An 18643-nucleotide genomic window follows, 5' to 3' on the forward strand; every position below is an offset into this window, starting at 1 on the left:
AACTCCCTTTTGAATATATCTAACGAACTGGCCTCAACAACTTTCTGTGGTAGGGAATCCCACAGGTTCACAATTCTCTGAGTTAAGAAGTTTCTCCTCATCTCGGCCCTAAATGGCTTACCCCTTATCCTTAGACTGTGATCCCTGGTTCTGGACTTCCCCAACAACGGGAACATTCTTCCTGCATCTAATCTGCCCAATCCCGTCAGAATTTTAAATGTTTCTCATTCTTCCTCACTAGGTGAACAACCACAGAACCAATGCGCATTACATGACAGTACCTGTTGTCCGGGGGTGCCAATACCTCCTCTCGGTCCAAGCAAACCACGCAGACCCTAGGGAAGAGAAAAAAACACAGAATTAAACAACTGGATTTTAGGTTTTTTGGGGCGAAAACGGAGGCAGGGCGGGAAAGTTACCGGCCGGGAATAGTTTGGTGAGGAAGTTTGGGCATCTGGACCCCGAGTCAGTGGGCGCACCTCTCGTGGCACAACAACGGGAAACTTGCGAACTAAAGTGTCGGGCCGTGTGCACTCCGAGACCCTGGGGGGGGGAGGACCTTAAAAAAAAAAAAACCCACACACAAAAACATTCTCAAAACATTACCCACGCCGCCACAACACAAATAAATTAAAAGTACAAGCACTCGCACTTACCTTTACCGTCCACACCGCCGTTGGCTACGCCAGAACGCTCTGGTTTCCCAGGCGGCGATTGCGAGGCGCACGGGGTCGGGCTTCGAGTCCAAACTCCTGCCGGAGTCGCAACCAGAGGCGTTTTGCACACTCGGCGTGGCTCTCACCCCCCCCCACCCACCCACCCCCAACCCCCGGCGGTACTGTTCCACGCCGTCGAAAACCCGACCGTGAGGACCGCTGGAGACCCGAACGCCGTCTTTCACCCCGCTCCCAGAGCGAGACCTGGAGCGCACAGGGACGGGAAAATCCAGCCCCCGGGCCTTTGAACAAATGCGCAGCGGGCCAATTACAAAAGAGCCGTACTCACCGGTTCACCGGGCAGCCCACGGGGCCCCACGGCTCCATCACCTCCCTGGCAAAGTCGAGAGAAGAGGAGGGCAATTAGTGGCATTTAATTCCAGGTCGCACACAGGCGGCAAGTGACTGGCAGCACGTTGTCCAGCCGCCTGCGTGACTTCATTTGTATTAAGCAAGGTTTGCTGAAGGGAAATTGATTCTTTCAGAATGATTTCCAGGAGAGTAACTCTGATTACAGACCAGGGCAGGAAACGGGGCCTGACGTTACTTGGGTTACAGGGCTATCCGAATGCACTCGTCATGCTGAAGGGCCCCCAAGAGAGCGAATCTCTGCAGACAGCAGGGAGTTATGGAAGACGATAATGGCTTCAGCATGGTTATCTGAATCTGATTAAAATAATCCACATCACCAGCTCTGAGCTGCGCAGACAGGAGGTTAACATATTCCCAAACAATTATATATTATAAACATAGTATGACATAGGAACGGGAGTAGGCCATGGAACCTCTCGAGCCTGTTCAAGTACTGCATGGCTGTATAGAGATTTTTTTTTATTCGTTTACGGGGTGTGGGCGTCGCTGGCAAGGCCGGCATTTATTGCCCGTCCCTAATTGTCCTGAGAAGGTGGTGGTGAGCCGCCTTCTTGAACCGCTGCAGTCCGTGTGGTGAAGGAAGTCAAGGGTTATGGGCAACGGGCAGGGAAGTGGAGTTGAGGCCAAGATCAGATCAACCATGACCTTATTGTGTTCTTATGTGAAGGTGCTCCCACACAGTGCGGTTAGGGAGGGAGTTCCAGGATTCTGACCCAACGGCCGATATATTTCTCAGCCGGGATGGTGTGTGTGTGACTGGGAGGGGAACGTGGAGGTGGTGGTGTTCCCATGCGCCTGCTGCCCTTGTCCTTCTAGGGGGTAGAGGTCGCGGGTTTGGGAGATGCTGCCCCGAAGAAGCCTTGGCGAGTTGCTGCAGTGCGTCTTGTAGACGGTGCACACTGCAGTCAGGGGGCGCCGGTGGTGGAGGGAGTGAGTGTTGAAGGTGGGGGAGGGAGTGAGTGTTGAAAGTGGGGGAGGGAGTGAGTGTTGAAGGTGGTGGAGGGGGTGCCATCCTCAAATGTTTGAAGTTAAATGCCAGATTTAACGCCAGACTTACCCTTACGCCATCATCTCCGGGAGGGCCAAATGGCCCCTTTGGACCTCGGTCACCCTGAAACAGAAAAGACAGAATGTAATGAGGAAACGCAACCAGTATTCATGGTGTTTCAGGTCTTTGCTCCTCAAGAGCTCCAATGCACAGCACCAGCGCAACCTGAAAGAGGAAAAGCCAAGAGAATTCTCCCAGCACGTGTTGGAAATGAGCCGGACAAGAAGAGTGACCAATACGATTCAATCGGGACTGTGATGAGAATATATATACTTGCATTGTTACGGGGACTTAGAATCCAAGCGCCTCACACAGTGAATTACTAAAAAGCAGTGAGGCCGAGACTCACCCCCGCCAGACAGGGCTCTCACGGAGCATTGTCCTTGTGGACGCCGAAATTCAGCTCTTTGTCGGTTTTTTTTCCCCCGAGCGGGGCCAGAAGTCGGTCACGAGAGGGGCGGGAATGGGAGGCGGGTGGAGCTTCGGGCGCTGTCAGTCATCAGCGCATCACAACATCTGTCCCCTTCGCTTAAAGGGTCGGCGATTATTTTAGTCCGGCCCACTGGGCCACCAGGGAGGGTTTCGGCTGGACCAGTGACCCGGTACCCAAGAGTAGGGGGGGTTGGTGCGGGGGCTGCCTGTCGGTGACTCGGCCGAACCCGGGGGCCGGGGGGGGGGACATAATTGTTGGGCCGACCTGGCAGTCGGCCGACGTTTAAAAAAAAATAAATAAGATGGCGACCGCAGCAGTCGCCCTCCCCTTTAATGTTGGCCGCGCCGCCATTTTACACACACAGTACCAACACAGTGCACCGATAGAATAAACTGCCAGGGGCACCACGCGGCAGGCGGTGAATTTTGCCTGCGCGGCGGGCGGGGGGGGAATCGGTGGTGCGCGCGCTTTGATGACGCACTTCGGAGGGATCGGCAGCAGCGGAGCCGAATTGGGGACCCGCCTGAAAAATCTCCGGAAGAATTTCGCGAGCGGCGGCCATTCGAGTCCAAATTGGCGGCCAGTCGACGTCACCAAGTGCCCGCCATTTTCCAGCGGGTCCCAGGCCTTATTGGGAGGATGAACTTCAGCCCCAGTGACCGGTTGTGTAAGTAAAATGTGAGGGTGGTTCTGCAATGTGGGTGTGGACTCGATGGGCCGAATGGCCTTGCTTCTGTGCTGTACTAGTCGACAATCCAAGTCCGGTCGCCAGCAGCAAGCTGAACGGTGGGATTTTTCTTTACTCTGCGAGGTTTATCGAGAGGGGAGCATTGGACAGGACACCGGGGGGGGGGGGGGGGGGGGGGGGGGGGGGGGAAACTCTCTGTTCTTCATACTCCACGGGACCTCCGACGTGCGCCCCCCTCAGCAGGTGGACAGAGCCTCAGTTGAACATCTGGGCCGGGAAAACCCTGTCCCAAGCCCACGGCGTGGCACAATGCTACTCCGACCCATCTCACCACCGAGCCACCACCACCGCACCCCACACCAACTGCACCCGATCACCGAGCGATTCAGCTTTACAATTCACGTCTATTTTAGTTGGTGATTCACTGCCTCGACAATATGGATGAAGAACGATCTCAACCCAAAACTAATATTTAACTGGGCCCCGGGAAAAGAATGTAAAATATCAAATTAAGAGCTGAAGAGCAAGAATTGTGGCCGAACAGGCACACGCGATAATTTATTCTATCCAATTTAAATCAGACTCTGACAACATTAATTGCCGCTGTTCAATCCCATTGTCTGCGCTGTCTGAACTCCTACATTGTAATTTTGCGCTCTTCACTTTCACAAAGGCAAGAAACAATAGGCATGTCTTCAGACAGACCTCATCATGACCTCAGAATGTCACAAAGCGCTTTACAGTCAATCCAGCACTTTTTGGAAGTGTAAGTGTGATTTGTTTTTTTAATTATAAAGTGATGTTGGTTGACAGACAAATATTGGCCAGGACACCAGGGAGAATTGTGCAGTGTCCCTCAGCACTGCCCCTCCGACAGTGCGGCGCTCCCTCAGCACTGCCCCTCCGACCTGCCCCTCCGACAGTGCGGCGCTCCCTCGGTGCTGCCCCTCCGACAGCGCGGCGCTCCCTCAGCACTGCCCCTCCGACAGTGCGGTGCTCCCTCAGTACTGCCCCTCCGACAGTGCGGCGCTCCCTCAGCACTGCCCCTCCGACCTGCCCCTCCGACAGTGCGGCGCTCCCTCAGTACTGCCCCTCCGACAGTGCGGCGCTCCCTCAGCACTGCCCCTCCGACCTGCCCCTCCGACAGTGCGGCGCTCCCTCAGTACTGTCCCTCCGACGGCGCGGCGCTCCCTCGGCGCTGCCCCTCCGACAGCGCGGCGCTCCCTCGGCGCTGCCCCTCCGACAGCGCGGCGCTCCCTCAGCGCTGCCCCTCCGACAGTGCGGCGCTCCCTCAGCACTGCCCCTCCGACAGTGCGGCGCTCCCTCAGCACTGCCCCTCCGACAGTGCGGCGCTCCCTCAGCACTGCCCCTCCGACAGTGCGGCGCTCCCTCAGCACTGCACTGGGAGTGTCAGCCTAGATTTATGTGCTCAAGTCCCTGGAGTGGGACTCGAAACCACAACCCTCTGACTCAGCGCGAGGGTGCTGCCCACTGAGCCACGGCTGACTTTAAACCGTGGCTCATCGAGTAAGACAAAAGCAATGTTGACACACGAGGAGCAAGGGGTGGTTTACATCTCATCATGCGGTCGACTGCCTTGCAAAGGGCTCCTCCAGGCACTTTTATACCAGAGGACTGCAGAGGAGGCCAGGCACCTGGATCTTGTGCTGTCGGCTACACCAAGCAACGACCCTTAGAAAGGCATGAAAGATGCAGGTTCAGGAACCCGCCAGATCAGGGTCCCCCGACTGAGTGACCGAAACGTGGGGAGCCAATCCTGGGCCTTGGCCCTGAAATAGAAAGTGGCCGAACGCCATTCCCTCCCGAGGCCCGAGAGGTGTGCGCAACATATGCCAATGCGGAGGCCAATGTCTTCAGGGGCAGGAAGGAGGAGGAGACATAAACATAACGGCATGCGACATTTCAGCAGAACCGAGCACATTTCCCCAGCTTCGAGAGACAATCTCCGACGTTTCTCTTACCCGGTGGCCCTTGTTTCCAGGCAGTCCAGGTAGACCATCAAACCCCCTTTCACCCTGTCACAAGAAAAACAACCACCAATTAGTCCACACCATAATGAATAAACACTGGGGCCAAGCAGACGAGATTCTGCCCCGAGAGTGGTTTACATCTCAGAGTACGTACAACAGACAGCATTGAAACAGGCCGCTCGGTCAAACTGATCCCTTCTCCACACAAGCCTCCTCCCACCCCTCATCATCCAGCCCCATCAGCACAGAGGTTCACCAGACTGATTCCTGGGATGGGGGGATTGTCCTATGAGGAGAGATTGAGCAGACTAGGCCGATATTCTCTCGAAGAATGAGAGGTGATCTCATTGATGCATATAAAATTCTTACAGGGTTTGACAGGGTAGATGCAGGGAGGATGTTTCCCCCGGGCTGGGGAGTCTAGAACCAGGGGGGTCACAGCCTCAGGATAAGGGGTCGGCCATTTAGGACTGAGATGAGGAAAAATTTCTTCACTCAGAGGGTGGTGAATCTTTGGAATTCTCTGCCCCAGAGGGCTGTGGAGGCTCAGTCTTTGAGTATAATAAAGGCTGAGATCGATAGATTTTGGGATATTAAGGGAATCGAGGGATATGGGGATCGGGAGGGAAAGTGGAGTTGAGGTCGAAGATCAGCCGTGGTCTCATTGAATGGCGGAGCAGGCTCGAGGGGCCGAATGGCCGACTCCTGCTCCTAATTCTCATGCTGATGGCTCTTTCTGAAAATCAGCACAGACATGAGGGGCCAAACGTGCCATTCTAAATAAAGAAAGACTTGCATTTATATAGCGCCTTTCACGACCACCGGATGTCTCAAAGCGCTTTACAGCCAATGAAACACTTTTGAAGTGTAGGAATGTAGGAAATGCGGCAGCCAATTTGTGCACAGCAAGCTCCCACAAACAGCAATGTGATAATGAGCAGATAATCTGTTTTTTTTATGCTGATTGAGGAATAAATATTGGCCCCAGGACACCGGGGAGAACTCCCCTGCTCTTCTTCAAAATAGTGCCATGGAGTCTTTTACATTCACCTGAGGGGGCAGACGGGCCTCGGTTTAACGTCTCATCTGAAAGACGGCACCTCCGACAGTGCAGCGCTCCCTCAGCACTGCCCCTTCGACAGTGCGGCGCTCCCTCAGCAATGCCCCTCCGACAGTGCGGCGCTCCCTCAGCACTGCCCCTCCGACAGTGCGGCGCTCCCTCAGCACTGCACCTCCGACAGTGCAGCGCTCCCTCAGCACTGCCCCTCCGACAGTGCGGCGCTCCCTCAGTAATGCACTGGGAGTGTCAGCCTAGATTTTGTGCTCAAGTCTCTGGAACGGGACTCGAACCCACAACCCTCTGACGTAGAGGCAAGCGTGCTGCCCATTGAGCCACGGCTGACACTCCATGATTCTCGAAGGCAAAACGGCAGTTTTATTTGGGAACGTGCCCTGCCATGGCCATGTCTAGCTGAAGGCAATGCAGAGGGAGGATGGACAAAAGTGCCAGAATATCGTGAAGACGCATAATTTTGCCACAAAAGAACAATTTTGCTCACTGCACTCGAGTGTCACTTCTACAGTCAACAACATTTAAATGAGTCTTTAAAATTCTAATAGAGTGCAAAAGCGAACAGCAACTCCCAATTAGGGAAAGATATAAATCAATCACTCTTTAATTTCCAGTTTACAGAAATAACTCCAGGGCCAACACACTTATTCAATAGAATAATTGAATCTTCTGCTTTGCCCTCCCACCCATTTCCATCTGGATTCACGGATTGCAAGTGGAACCAACAAGTCACACACAACGTATTGTACAGTATGTACGCCACAGAAACAGACCATTGGCCCCCACCGCTCCGTGCCGGGGTTTCTGCTCCACACCAGCCCCCTCCCACCCCTCTTCATCTCACCCCATCCTTCTATTCCTTGTTCCCTCAAGTGATCATCCAGTTTCTCCCTTGAATGCATAGAACCATAGACATTTACAGCCATTCGGCCCATTGTGTCCGCGCCGGCCGACCAAGAGCCATCCCAGCCTAATCCCACTTTCCAGCTCTGGGTCCGTAGCCCTGTAGGTTACGGCACTTCAGGTGCACATCCAAGTACTTTTTAAATGTGGTGAGGGTTTCTGCCTCTGCCACCCTTTCAGGCCGTGAGTTCCAGACCCCCACCACCCTCTGGGTGAAACAAGTTCTCCTCAAATCCCCTCTAAACCTCCCACCAATTACTTTAAATCTATGCCCCCTGGTTGTTGACCCCTCTGCTAAGGGAAATAGGTCCTTCCTATCCACTCTATCCAGGCCCCTCATAATTTTATACACCTCAATAAGGTCTCCCCTCAGCCTCCTCTGTTCCAAAGAAAACAACCCCAGCCTATCCAATCTTTCCTCATCGCTAAAATTCTTCAGTCCAGGCAACATCCTGGTAAATCTCTGTACCATCTCTAGTGCAATCAGACCTTTCCTGTCATGTGGTGACCAGAACTGCACGCAGTACTCCAGCTGTGGCCTGGCTGGTGTTTGATACAGTTCAAGCATCGATACTATCCGCCTCAACCACTCCCTGTGGCAGCGAGTTCCACATTCTCACCCCTCTCCGGGTGAAGACGTTTCTCCGGAATTCCCCATTGGTTTAATTAGTGACCGTCTTATATTGATGGCCCCTAGTTCTGGTTTCCCCCACAAGTAGAAACATCACTATGTCTACCCTATCGAACTCTTTCCGTAATCTTAAAGACCTTCTTTACCATTTTAAATTGGTCTGGGTTAGAGGAGGCAGGGGGGGCGAAGATATCAGATGCCTGTTACACAGTGACTGCAGTTGGAAAGTACACCTGTTGTGGTGCCCTCCATGGTCGACCAGCATACTAACACTCACTGTCGAAAGAAAAAAAAAAGACAGACTTGCATTTCTATAGCGTCTTTCTCGACCACTCCATGTCGCAAAGCACTTTGCAGCCAGTGAAGTACTTTTGGAGTGTAGTCACTGTTGTAATGTGCGAAACACAGCAGCCAATCTGCGCACAGCAAGCTCCCACACACCGCAATGTAATAATGACCGGATAATCTGTTTTTGTGATGTTGATTGAGGGATAAATATTGGGCCCAGGACACCGGGGATATCTCCCCCTGCTCTTCTTTGAAATAATGCCGTGGCAACTATCATGTCAACTAATCCTTTCCGCGGTGGTAAGCTACCCCGGTTTCTCTGGGTCAAACACCAACCTTTATTCCGGGTTCACCCGCTAAGCCTCGGATTCCGTTTGTTCCGGGACGACCCTGTGAAAAAAAGGTCATGAAACATGTTGCGATCACACACTGTAAAAGTTTTCTGCCAGGATTCATTGTGACCAAGGGTCGCATCGAGTCGATAAAGAATAACATTTGCTTTTGTTGGCACTGGTAGAGGGAAGAATGTTGACCAGAACTCCGTGACATGCCCCCCCGCCCCCGCAGGACTGTGACAAGCCCTTCCCCCCCCTCCCCTCCCCCGGGACTCCGCCAGAAGACCCCACCCCCCCCCCCCCCCACCAGGACTCCGCCAGGAGGCCCCTCCCCTCCCCCCACCAGGACTCCGCCAGGAGGCCCCTCCCCTCCCCCCACCGGGACTCCGCCAGGAGGCCCCTCCTCCCCCCCCCCACCGGGACTCCGCCAGGAGGCCCCTAACTCCCCCCCCCACCGGGACTCCGCCAGGAGGTCCCTCCCCTCCCCCCCGGGACTCCGCCAGGAGGCCCCTCCCCCCCCCACCGGGACTCCGCCAGGAGGCCCCTAACTTCCCCCCCCCCCCCCGGGACTCCGCCAGGAGGCCCCTCCCCCCTCCCCCCCCAGGACTCCGCCAGGAGGCCCCTAACCCCCCCCGGGACTCCGCCAGGAGGCCCTCCCTCCCCCCCCCCGGGACTCCGCCAGGAGGCCCCTCCCCCCCCCCCGGGACTCCGCCAGGAGGCCCCTAACTCCCCCCCACCCCCAGGACTCCGCCAGGAGGTCCCTCTCCCCCCGCCCCCCGGGACTCGGCCAGGAGGCCCCTAACCCCCACCCCCCCCCCCGGGACTCCGCCAGGAGGTCCCTCCCCCCCCCCACCCCCGGGACTCCGCCAGGAGGCCCCTAACCCCCCCCCCCCCGGGACTCCGCCAGGAGGCCCCTAACTTCCCCCCCCCCCCCCCGGGACTCCGCCAGGAGGCCCCTCCCCCCTCTATCTTGTGACATGATGCCATGGCGATGTTGGGGGCCCACCTGAACCAGAGAGACAAGGAGCCAGCACCTTGTGCTATACCCTATCCGAAGGGCAGGTCAAAGGCAAACTCTAGTGAAAGGTCTCGAGGGCTTTCCGTGCTGAGTGCAGACTAAACATTGGCTAGCGTCTCGAACATAAAGTCAGTGATTTGTCACCCTCGGTACTAATCTTGCACCCCATGTGAAGTGAGCATTTTGTGATCACCAGAGCACTGAAGATATTACAAAGAACTTCTTCACTCAAAAACTGCTCTATGGGCTAATTTCCCTCGCTGGGCAGTTGGATGCTACGATGGAAGATTTAAAGACTGTGTGGATAGGCTTCAATGGGCCACATTTTCTCATCCTTGACTTTTCTTATGTTTCTGTGCAAGTAATTCGCTTGTGATTTTGTTACTAATTAAATCATTAAGCTTGTTCAAGCATTAATTAATCTCTCCCCATTCCATGTATTAAAAATAACAGGACTGCTAATTTACATTCTGCTCCTAAGCTTGCTGGGATATAAATAGGTGATTTACAGAGCGTAAAATAAAACTGTGAGGGAAGTAACAGAGACTTGTAAGCAGCAATCGTTAGTAACTGTTCAAGCAAAGCTGGCTGCTCTCAGCAGGGCAGCAGGACTGGGCCTGTCTGCGACGCTCACCCATTGTACAGCAGCCACCGCTCTCAGTCCAGGCTTCAACATGAAGACAGGCCACTTGGGCAGGTTGCCAGATAATGAGAAAGAGAGAGAGAAATCAAAAGAAAAAAAGAGAGCAAGAGAGAAAGCGAGAGCACGCGAAAGGAAAAGAGAGCGCACGCAAGAGAGAGAGAGAGAGAGTGCACGCACATGCGAGAAAGAGAGTGCGAGAGAGACGTGAGCGAGCGCAAGTGCGCTGAAAGAGACCGTGAAAGCGTGTGCGAGAGAGAGAGAGAGAGAGCGCGCACGAGAGCGTGAACGAGAACGTGAGAGAGCGCAAGCGAGAGGAGCGCGAGAGGAGCGCGAGAGGAGCGCGAGAGGAGCGCGAGAGGAGCGCGAGAGGAGCGCGAGAGGAGCGCGAGAGGAGCGCGAGAGGAGCGCGAGAGGGAGCGCAAGAGCGAGCGCAAGAGCGAGCGCGAGAGGAGGCAAGCGTAAGAGAGAAAGGATGAGACAAAAAGGGAGGAAAAGGAGAGAGAAAGATGGAGAAAGGGAGAGACACAGAGAAAGAGTGAGAATTGTGGAGAGAGAATGGTAGAGAGAGCATGCATGAGACAGAAACAGGGAAGTTAGGAGTGCAGAAAACATGTGCAATATTGTTCTCCAACATCACAAGGGTGATGTGAAGCGAGTTATGATTCTGGTTCTGGGCTGAATTCTTGGTGTGTGTGTGTGTACCACTGTGAGAAGGTCTCGAGCAAAGCCCGGTTGGCTTGGTGCAGGAATGTACATGTTCTTGTGCACAATCCAAGGCTGTAGTGAAAGATCCGGCAATGCAGAACAGGAGTTTGGGCTCCTGCCAGCCCACTGCGAGCCCTGAGCCAAGAATGTCACACTATATACCATTCACTGAGGATATTCAGGAAGCCCCAATCATTCACGCCAGCTCGTTGAGTGAACAATGTCACAACCGCTCCAGCTTTGAAATCTCGAGGACTTTTTCCCCGAAACACAACTAACTAATATGTTTCCAACATTAGGTGTATGGGAGATTTGAACTCACGGCGGAGTACAATTAGATATGGGAGCAGGTTTATCATTACAACCCCTGGAGATCCCAGTTGTACTGCAGATTTTTACATTTCTCTCTCTCTCTCTTTCCCTTTCTGTGTCTCTCTCTCTCTCTTTCCCTTTCTGTGTCTCTCGCTCTCCCTCTCTGTGTCTCTCGCTCTCCCTCTCTGTGTCTCTCGCTCTCCCTCTCTGTGTCTCTCGCTCTCCCTCTCTGTGTCTCTCGCTCTCCCTCTCTGTGTCTCTCGCTCTCCCTCTCTGTGTTTGTTTCTTCTTGCGCTCTCTCTCTCAGCGTTTCCATTGACAAAAAAACTGCGAGCGTAACCAGGGAGGAGGAGGAGAAATATTGCACTCACAAGAGTGACACAAACGTCACATTCAAAAGCAGTGCCTCCCTCAGTACTGCACTGGGAGTGTTAGCCAAGATTTTTGTGCTCATGTCCCTGGAGTGGGACTTGAACCCACAACCTTCTGACTCAGAGGCGAGAGTGCTGCCCACTGAGCCACGGCTGACACACAAAGCAAGTTGATTGCAAAGATGAATGGCTCGTGATTTCCCTCCTATAATATTCCACTTGACTTGTAAGTCAATTGTTGAAGCTCGATCATCGAATCATAGAAATTTACAGCACGGAAGGAGGCCATTTCGGCCCATCGTGTCCACGCCAGCCGACAAAGAGCTATCCAGCCTAATCCCACTTTCCAGCTCTCGGTCCATAGCCCTGCAGATCACAGCACTTCAAGTTACATATCTCTAAGACAGAGATAGACAGTTTCTTAACTGATGAGGGAATAAGGGGTTATAGGGAGCAGGCGGGGAAGTGGAGCTGAGTCCCTGATCGGATCAGCCATGATCGTATTAAATGGCGGAGCAGGCTCGAGGGGCCGTATGGCCTACTCCTGCTCCTATTTCTTATGGTCTTATATCCAAGTACTTATTAAATGTGGTGAGGGTTTCTGCCTCTACCACCCTTTCAGGCAGTGAGTTCCAGACCCCCACCACCCTCTGGGTGAAGAAATTTCTCCTCAAATCCCCTCTAAACCTCTCCCCAATTACTTTAAATCTATGCCCTCTGGTTGTTGACCCCTCTGCTAAAGGAAATAGGTCCGTCCTATCCACTCTATCCAGGCCCCTCATCACTTTATACACCTCAATAAAGGTCTCCCCTCAGCCTCCTCTGCTCCAAAGGAAACAACCCCAGCCTATCCAATCTTTCCACATCGCTAAAATTCTCCAGTCCCGGCAACATCCTCGTGTAACGCCTCTGCACCCTCTCCAGTGCATTCACATCTTTCCTGGAATGTGATCATTTGGCTCACAATAACTGGCTGCTTTGCAAGTGAGGCTTTCGGGGAACTCAAAAACATCAGCTGGCAAAGAAATTCAGTTAGGACGCTGCGCTAATCTCGCCCATTGGATACCTTGTCCGGGGAGGTCCACTGCTTTCCAAGGTACCTGTTGAAGCTTGGCCCGGACAGTCTGGTTCGTTGATGGCACCAGTTTCCTGCCAATGGCGATTCTTCCTACTCGTCTCCAGTCAATCCAATGAAGGGTATCGACAGGGTAGATGCCGAGAGAATGTTTCCCCCGGGCTGGGACAGTCTAGAACCAGGGGGTCAGAGTCTCAGGATAAGGGGTTGGCCATTTAAGGGAGTCAAGGGTTATGGAGAGCAGGCGGGGAAGTGGAGTTGAGGCCAAGATCAGATCAGCCGCGATCTTACTGAATGAAGTACTTTCGGAGTGCAGTCACTGTTGTAATGTGGGAAACGCGGCAGCCAATTTGTGCACAGCAAGCTCCCACAAACAGCAGGCTCGAGGGGCCGAATCCTGCTCCTATTTCTTATGCTAAGACAGAGATGAGGAGGCATTACTTCACTCAGAGGGTTGTGAATCTTTGGAATTCTCTGCGTACCCAGAGGGCTGTGGATGCTGAGTCTCTGAATATATTCAAGGCTGAGATAGACAGATTTTTGGAGTCCAGGGGAGATCAGGCGGGAAAGTGGAGTTGAGGTAGATAATCAGCCGTGAGCTTATTGAATGGTGGAGCAGACTTGAGGGGCCACAGGGCCTACTCCTGCTCCTAATTCTTATGTTCTTAATACCCTAATGGGTAGGGAAGGGTAGACCTGGCTGGACATGTGTGGGGAGGTATTGCACCGTGCTGGTAAGCTCTGTGGTTTAGGAAGGTCTTCTTCGAACGGTGTCCTTCCCCCAATGCACATACGAAGGGAGGTTCTTAAGCCTTGGTGTTTGCTAATTTGTACCGAAAACGTCTCTGTCCTTGGGTACACCCAAATAGGATGGCAATGGGTGCTACTGAACAAGCGAATGGACATCCTGCTCATGAGGACTACTTATAGGCAAACCGGAACTGTCCAAAGACCAGGCACTTCTGAGAAAATCCCATTTGATATTCAGTAATTAAATAAAATCGGGAATTATTGTCGAAAAACCAGCGAGCCGGAATAGTTACCGGCTTTGCTGCTACGTTTTAAATGGCGTCCCGTGTGGTGGCTGGTGTTAAACGGTCACCGAACGATAAAAAACAATCCACACACCGGCATCTTCCACCCCTCAACTGGAGTTCAGGACCTGGAACATCGGGTCCTTCATTGAAACATCTGTGAACCCATGTGGGAGCAAGTCAGCCTCGTTCGAGGGACCGCCTATGGCGGGTGATTGGTCCGAGACTTGCCGAATGAGCCCCGACCCGGCCCGACATGACCTGACCCACGCCACCATCATTACTTTATCCGTCTTTGTCCGAAATCTGGAACACTCCGAAAACCGGCACGGTCTCAATCCCGAGGTTGCAGGATTTGAGACGTCGTACTTGTAGTTTAGTTTGGAGATTTTCAAGCACAGCAGTGTATGTCAGACACGCAACTGACCAAAAAGAAACGCAATGGTTTCTGGATGATAATTACTAATTATGTAGAATTTACAGCACACACACAGGCCATTCGGCCCAACTAATGATGCTGCTGTGTACACTCCACACGAGCCAGTGGATCTGTGCAAACTTCTATCCCTTTGTCCCTCGTGTGTTTATCCAGCCTCCCCTTAAAGGCATCGCTGCTATGCGCCCCAACCACTCCCTGCGAGAGCGAGTTCTACATTCTCACCACTCTCCGGCTCAAGATGTTTCTCCTGAATTCCCGACTGGATTAGATATTAAACGTACTGGGGGGGGGGCGGGGGTCATGTTCAGTTTGGACCAGGCGGAACGCTGGCGGTTGTGGGGCAGTGGCCCAGCATACACCCCGCCACATTCTCCTCTCCACTGAAAATGACCCCTGCTGATCTGAACAAGGAGATTCCTACCCTCCTTCCAACTTTTCCAGTGGGCCCCACAGGTCCCAAGATGCCACGAGAACCCTGTAACAGAAAGAAAGACTTGCATTTATATAGCGCCCATCACAATCTCAAAGACATCCCAAAGCGCTTTACAGCCAATGAAGTACTTTTGGAGTGTAGTCACTGTTGTAATGTGGGAAACGCGGCAGCCAGTTTGCGCACAGCAAGCTCCCACACACAGCAACGTGATAATGACCAGATAATCTGTTTTAGGGATGCTGGTTGAGGGTTGAGAGCCAGGACACCAGGGATAACTCGCCTGCTCTTCTTGGAAATAGTGCCGTGGAATCTTATATGTACATCTGAGAGAGCAGACGGAGCCTCAGTTTAACATCTCATCTGAATGACGGCATCTCCGACAGTGCAGCGCTCCCTCAGCACTGCCCCTCCGACAGTGCGGCACTCCCTCAGCACTGCCCCTCCGACATTATGAATAATGGCTCATGGTGGGGTACCTTTCACTGATCCACAATGTCTTTGTGTGTCCCCATACACAGCCCTGAGCTGTCCATGCAGTCAGTGGCTAGACTTAATTATGTATCATCATTAGTAGTTTTTAAAAAATTGTCAGAGACGAGTTTCGGCCTACCTGTGGGCCCAGTTCCCCAGCATCTCCTTTCAGACCTTCATTACCAGGGAGACCCTGTAGGGAGGGGGGCAAGAAAAGAAACATTAAAAGCAAATCTGGACATCAGCCATCATTTTTCTGTCTTTACCGATCTGAAGGTACTCCCGTGACCACTCCAGGCTGCTCCTGTGACCGCCAAGGGGTGCCCTTCACCGCCAAGGGGTGCCCTTCACCGCCAAGGGGCGACCTTCACCGCCAAGGGGCGCCCTTCACCACTCCAAGCTCCGCTGCTCATTGTGTTGCACAGACATGCTCAGAAATTTGATAACATTCAGTAACAATTTTCAAGAGGAAACGATTTTGGAAAAAGTAGGAATTTTCTCCACAGCCCTTTCCTGATAATGACCCCTGAGCAGGAAGCTGGTCTAGCTGACTGTTCCCAACAGCCGATCTCGAGCAAGACCCAAGTAAGGAGGTACCAAGGTTGGTCAAAGGGCTCAGGCAGGAAGCGAGTGAAACACAGATTAAGAGGGCGAGCCCAGTATGGACCTCCCAGCCTCAAACTGTAGGCAGACAGCTGGCAGAGATCTAGGGGCCGATTAACCATTCTCCCTCTGCGCAAGTAACTGATGATGACTAAAGGTTTTCAGCTCTCAGACAAGACATTTACTCCTCCATGTTGAATCTGGCTCGAAGGCCTTTCTCACAGAGGTTCCCAAGAGTGGGCTGGAGCTTCAGGTGAAGGGTCACTCTGCTAATTCCCCCCTCCCCTCATCTCTTCTCATGAACTTGGCCTGCTGGGGAAATCTGAAGCACAAACGGACAGCCCTGTTGGTCATCACACAGCACGTTATCGTACCGACAGTGGCCCGATTATCGGTAGAAATTTCCCATTTTATCTCCAATAATCGATATTGAGCTGCACGGAACGGGGAGATCCAAAGTTCCATCCCGAATCTGTGCTGGGTTGGGAGGGTCTTGGTGGTATTAGCGATGCCACATTTAGCCCCAGCTCCCCCCCCCCCCCCCAGACTAAGGACGGTTCCCGATCCAGCGACCACCACTGAAAAATGCACGTGGGGGAAGAATGAGTCAAGTCGATCCCATGGTGCCCTTCCCCAATAACTGGCCGTCACTCAGCCCCTCAGGGCACACATGAAGAATGTCCTTCGGATGAGGCAATGGAGGCTCGACAGTGTCAGTCGAACCATCGTATTCAGGAGGGAAAGTTGGGAAGGCATTGGGAAGAGAATGAGCCAGTGAGAGAGAGTCCAAACACATTCAGAACTTTTTATCAGAACCAAGTGAAGTACAAAACGCATGCAGGGAATCACAGGGTTCCCATGACAAATGCTCAGATGAAAAGACGCCCTCGCGAGACACATCTCCTCTCGGTTACTATCCATTTGATGATGAATCCTCCCATCTATTATCTCCCCAGTCAAACCTCACACTCACCACAGGTCCTGGTCTTCCCGTCAGGCCGATTGAACCAGATGGACCCTTCATAGCAAGCTAGAAAGGAAACACAAGAGAGACAGACAGGGAGTTACAAGTAAATCAACCTGGAAAACAGAAGGCTGAGTGGTGACCCTATAGAGGTCAAAGGGGATGATAGGGTAGACGTAGAGTAGACTTTTCCACATGTGGGGGACGCCAGAACTAGGGGCCATCAATATAAGATGGTCACCAGTAAATCCAAAAGGGAATTCAGGAGAAACTTCTTTACCCAGAGAGTGGTGAGAATGTGGAACTCGCTGCCACAGGGAATGGCTGAGGCGAATAGTATCGATGCATTTAAGGGGAGGCTGGACAAGTAAATGAGGGAGAAGGGACTAGAGGGATATATTAATGGTGTTAGAGGACGGAAGGAGGCTCGTGCTGAGCATAAACCCCAGAATAGACCCAATGGGCCAAATGGCCTGTTTCTGTGCTAGAATGTGTCTAGCCACGATGCTCAAGGCATCATGAATGGGAGACAGATTTGTTGGACTAGTTGGTATTTTCCTACTCGCCAGTTTCATATGATCCAGTTACATTTTTAGTCCCCTGATTGAGAGCATTATTCCCAATTTGATTGAACCCCCTGTATCTGTTCCTTATTTATAGGAACATTTGGCATAGAAGGAGGCCATTCAGCCCCTCGGGCCTGGTCCGCCATTCAATATCATGGCTGATCTGTATCTCAACTCCATCTACCCGCCTTGATATCGGAACCCTTGATACACTCGCCCACTCTAATGTGTGCACCTGTGAGTATGCTCACAGGTTTGTGGAGCTGTTGAGTTAGGATTGGCTTAGCCAGTCGCGTGATGTTCACAAGACTCAATAAAACTCCAGCCAGTTGGGTCTAGGTCATCCACGGTGAGGTATGCAGTTGTGAGCCTGGTGGATGAACTGGTAATGTGTAGTGTGATTGCTAAACCTTTGTTAATAAACCAACTAGTTCTTCATAGCAATGTGTTGCTGTGAATTCTTAAGCAAAGAACCCGTGAAGCAGAAACAGGTGCAACGCCCCGAATCCAGAACTCCGAAAACCGGAATTGTCCAAAAACCGAACATTTTGCGCATAGCTGATGGTGTCGTCCAGAATCCTTGTCCGAAAACCAGACATTGTTTTAGGCAAAACCTAAAATCCGGCACATATTCAGTCGAGGATTCTGGATTTCAGACAAGAAAATCAAGTCTGGAATCTGGAATCCTCGAGCAAATCCGTGCCAGATTTTGGGTTTTGCCGGATTTCGGACCTCGCCGCTCAAAACCTGGCACGGATTCAGTTGAGGATTCCGGACTTCAGACGATTGACTTTCTTGTCTGAAATCCGAAAAAACCCCAAAAACGGAACGGACTCAGTCCCGAGGATTCCAGATTCCGGACGTTGTACACATTACACCGACCAAATCTCTTGAATATCATTGGCCACGAGGTCGCTGAAGGCCGTGTTTGTATTTAGCCATGGGACGGATGGACAATCACTCACCCTTGTCTGCTGGAGGATTGCCTGGGCCTGATATTCCTGGGCTGAGACAACTGGCCCCTTGGAACCATCACCACCAAACTGGAACTGTGAATACAAAAGACAGAGCTGAACTCAAAAGTCCATGTACAACATTTTGGATCCAGTGCTGTAGTCTTGTTCAAACCCATTATACTGGCCAAAAGTTCGCAACTCACTCACCTCTGCCGTTCAGCTAACGTTACCCATTGCTCATTAACCTGCTCTCCCAGTATCTCTTCTACTCCACCTTGAGTAAGACATTTTACTCCCAGTATAGCGCCCGCCCCACCATCTTTTATGCTCTGTACAATACGCCATTATAAATATCTGTGCGACTTGCTATCTGATAACTCTGGCACTCGGTGTACGGTCCTCTTCTGGTATCTGTTCCTTCTCTCGTACCTCGTTATTCCAGAATTTATTACGCCCTGTGTAACTCTCTCCTCAGTGTCTGGTCATTATCACACTGCTGTGCGTGGGAGCTTGCTGTGCGCAAATTGGCTGCCGCGTTTCCCACATTACAACAGTGACCGCACTCCAAAAGTACTT

General features: G+C 52.5%; 1 protein-coding gene across 1 annotated transcript in view; it reads right to left on the reverse strand.

The window, feature by feature from the left end:
* LOC139238017 (collagen alpha-1(XI) chain-like) overlaps positions 1-18643 on the reverse strand; it is a 294478-nt gene that overhangs the window by 143037 nt on the left and 132798 nt on the right. The window contains exons 13-21 of the mRNA XM_070867414.1: positions 18077-18160; positions 16555-16611; positions 15118-15171; positions 14496-14549; positions 8479-8532; positions 5240-5293; positions 2146-2199; positions 1006-1050; positions 282-335 (exon numbers count right to left, since the gene is read on the reverse strand). Of these exons, the coding sequence (XP_070723515.1) occupies positions 282-335; positions 1006-1050; positions 2146-2199; positions 5240-5293; positions 8479-8532; positions 14496-14549; positions 15118-15171; positions 16555-16611; positions 18077-18160 (510 nt within the window). The remainder of the gene's footprint in view (positions 1-281; positions 336-1005; positions 1051-2145; positions 2200-5239; positions 5294-8478; positions 8533-14495; positions 14550-15117; positions 15172-16554; positions 16612-18076; positions 18161-18643) is intronic.

This window comes from Pristiophorus japonicus, chromosome 24 (genome assembly GCF_044704955.1).
Source record: "Pristiophorus japonicus isolate sPriJap1 chromosome 24, sPriJap1.hap1, whole genome shotgun sequence".
Lineage (NCBI taxonomy): Eukaryota > Metazoa > Chordata > Chondrichthyes > Pristiophoridae > Pristiophorus > Pristiophorus japonicus.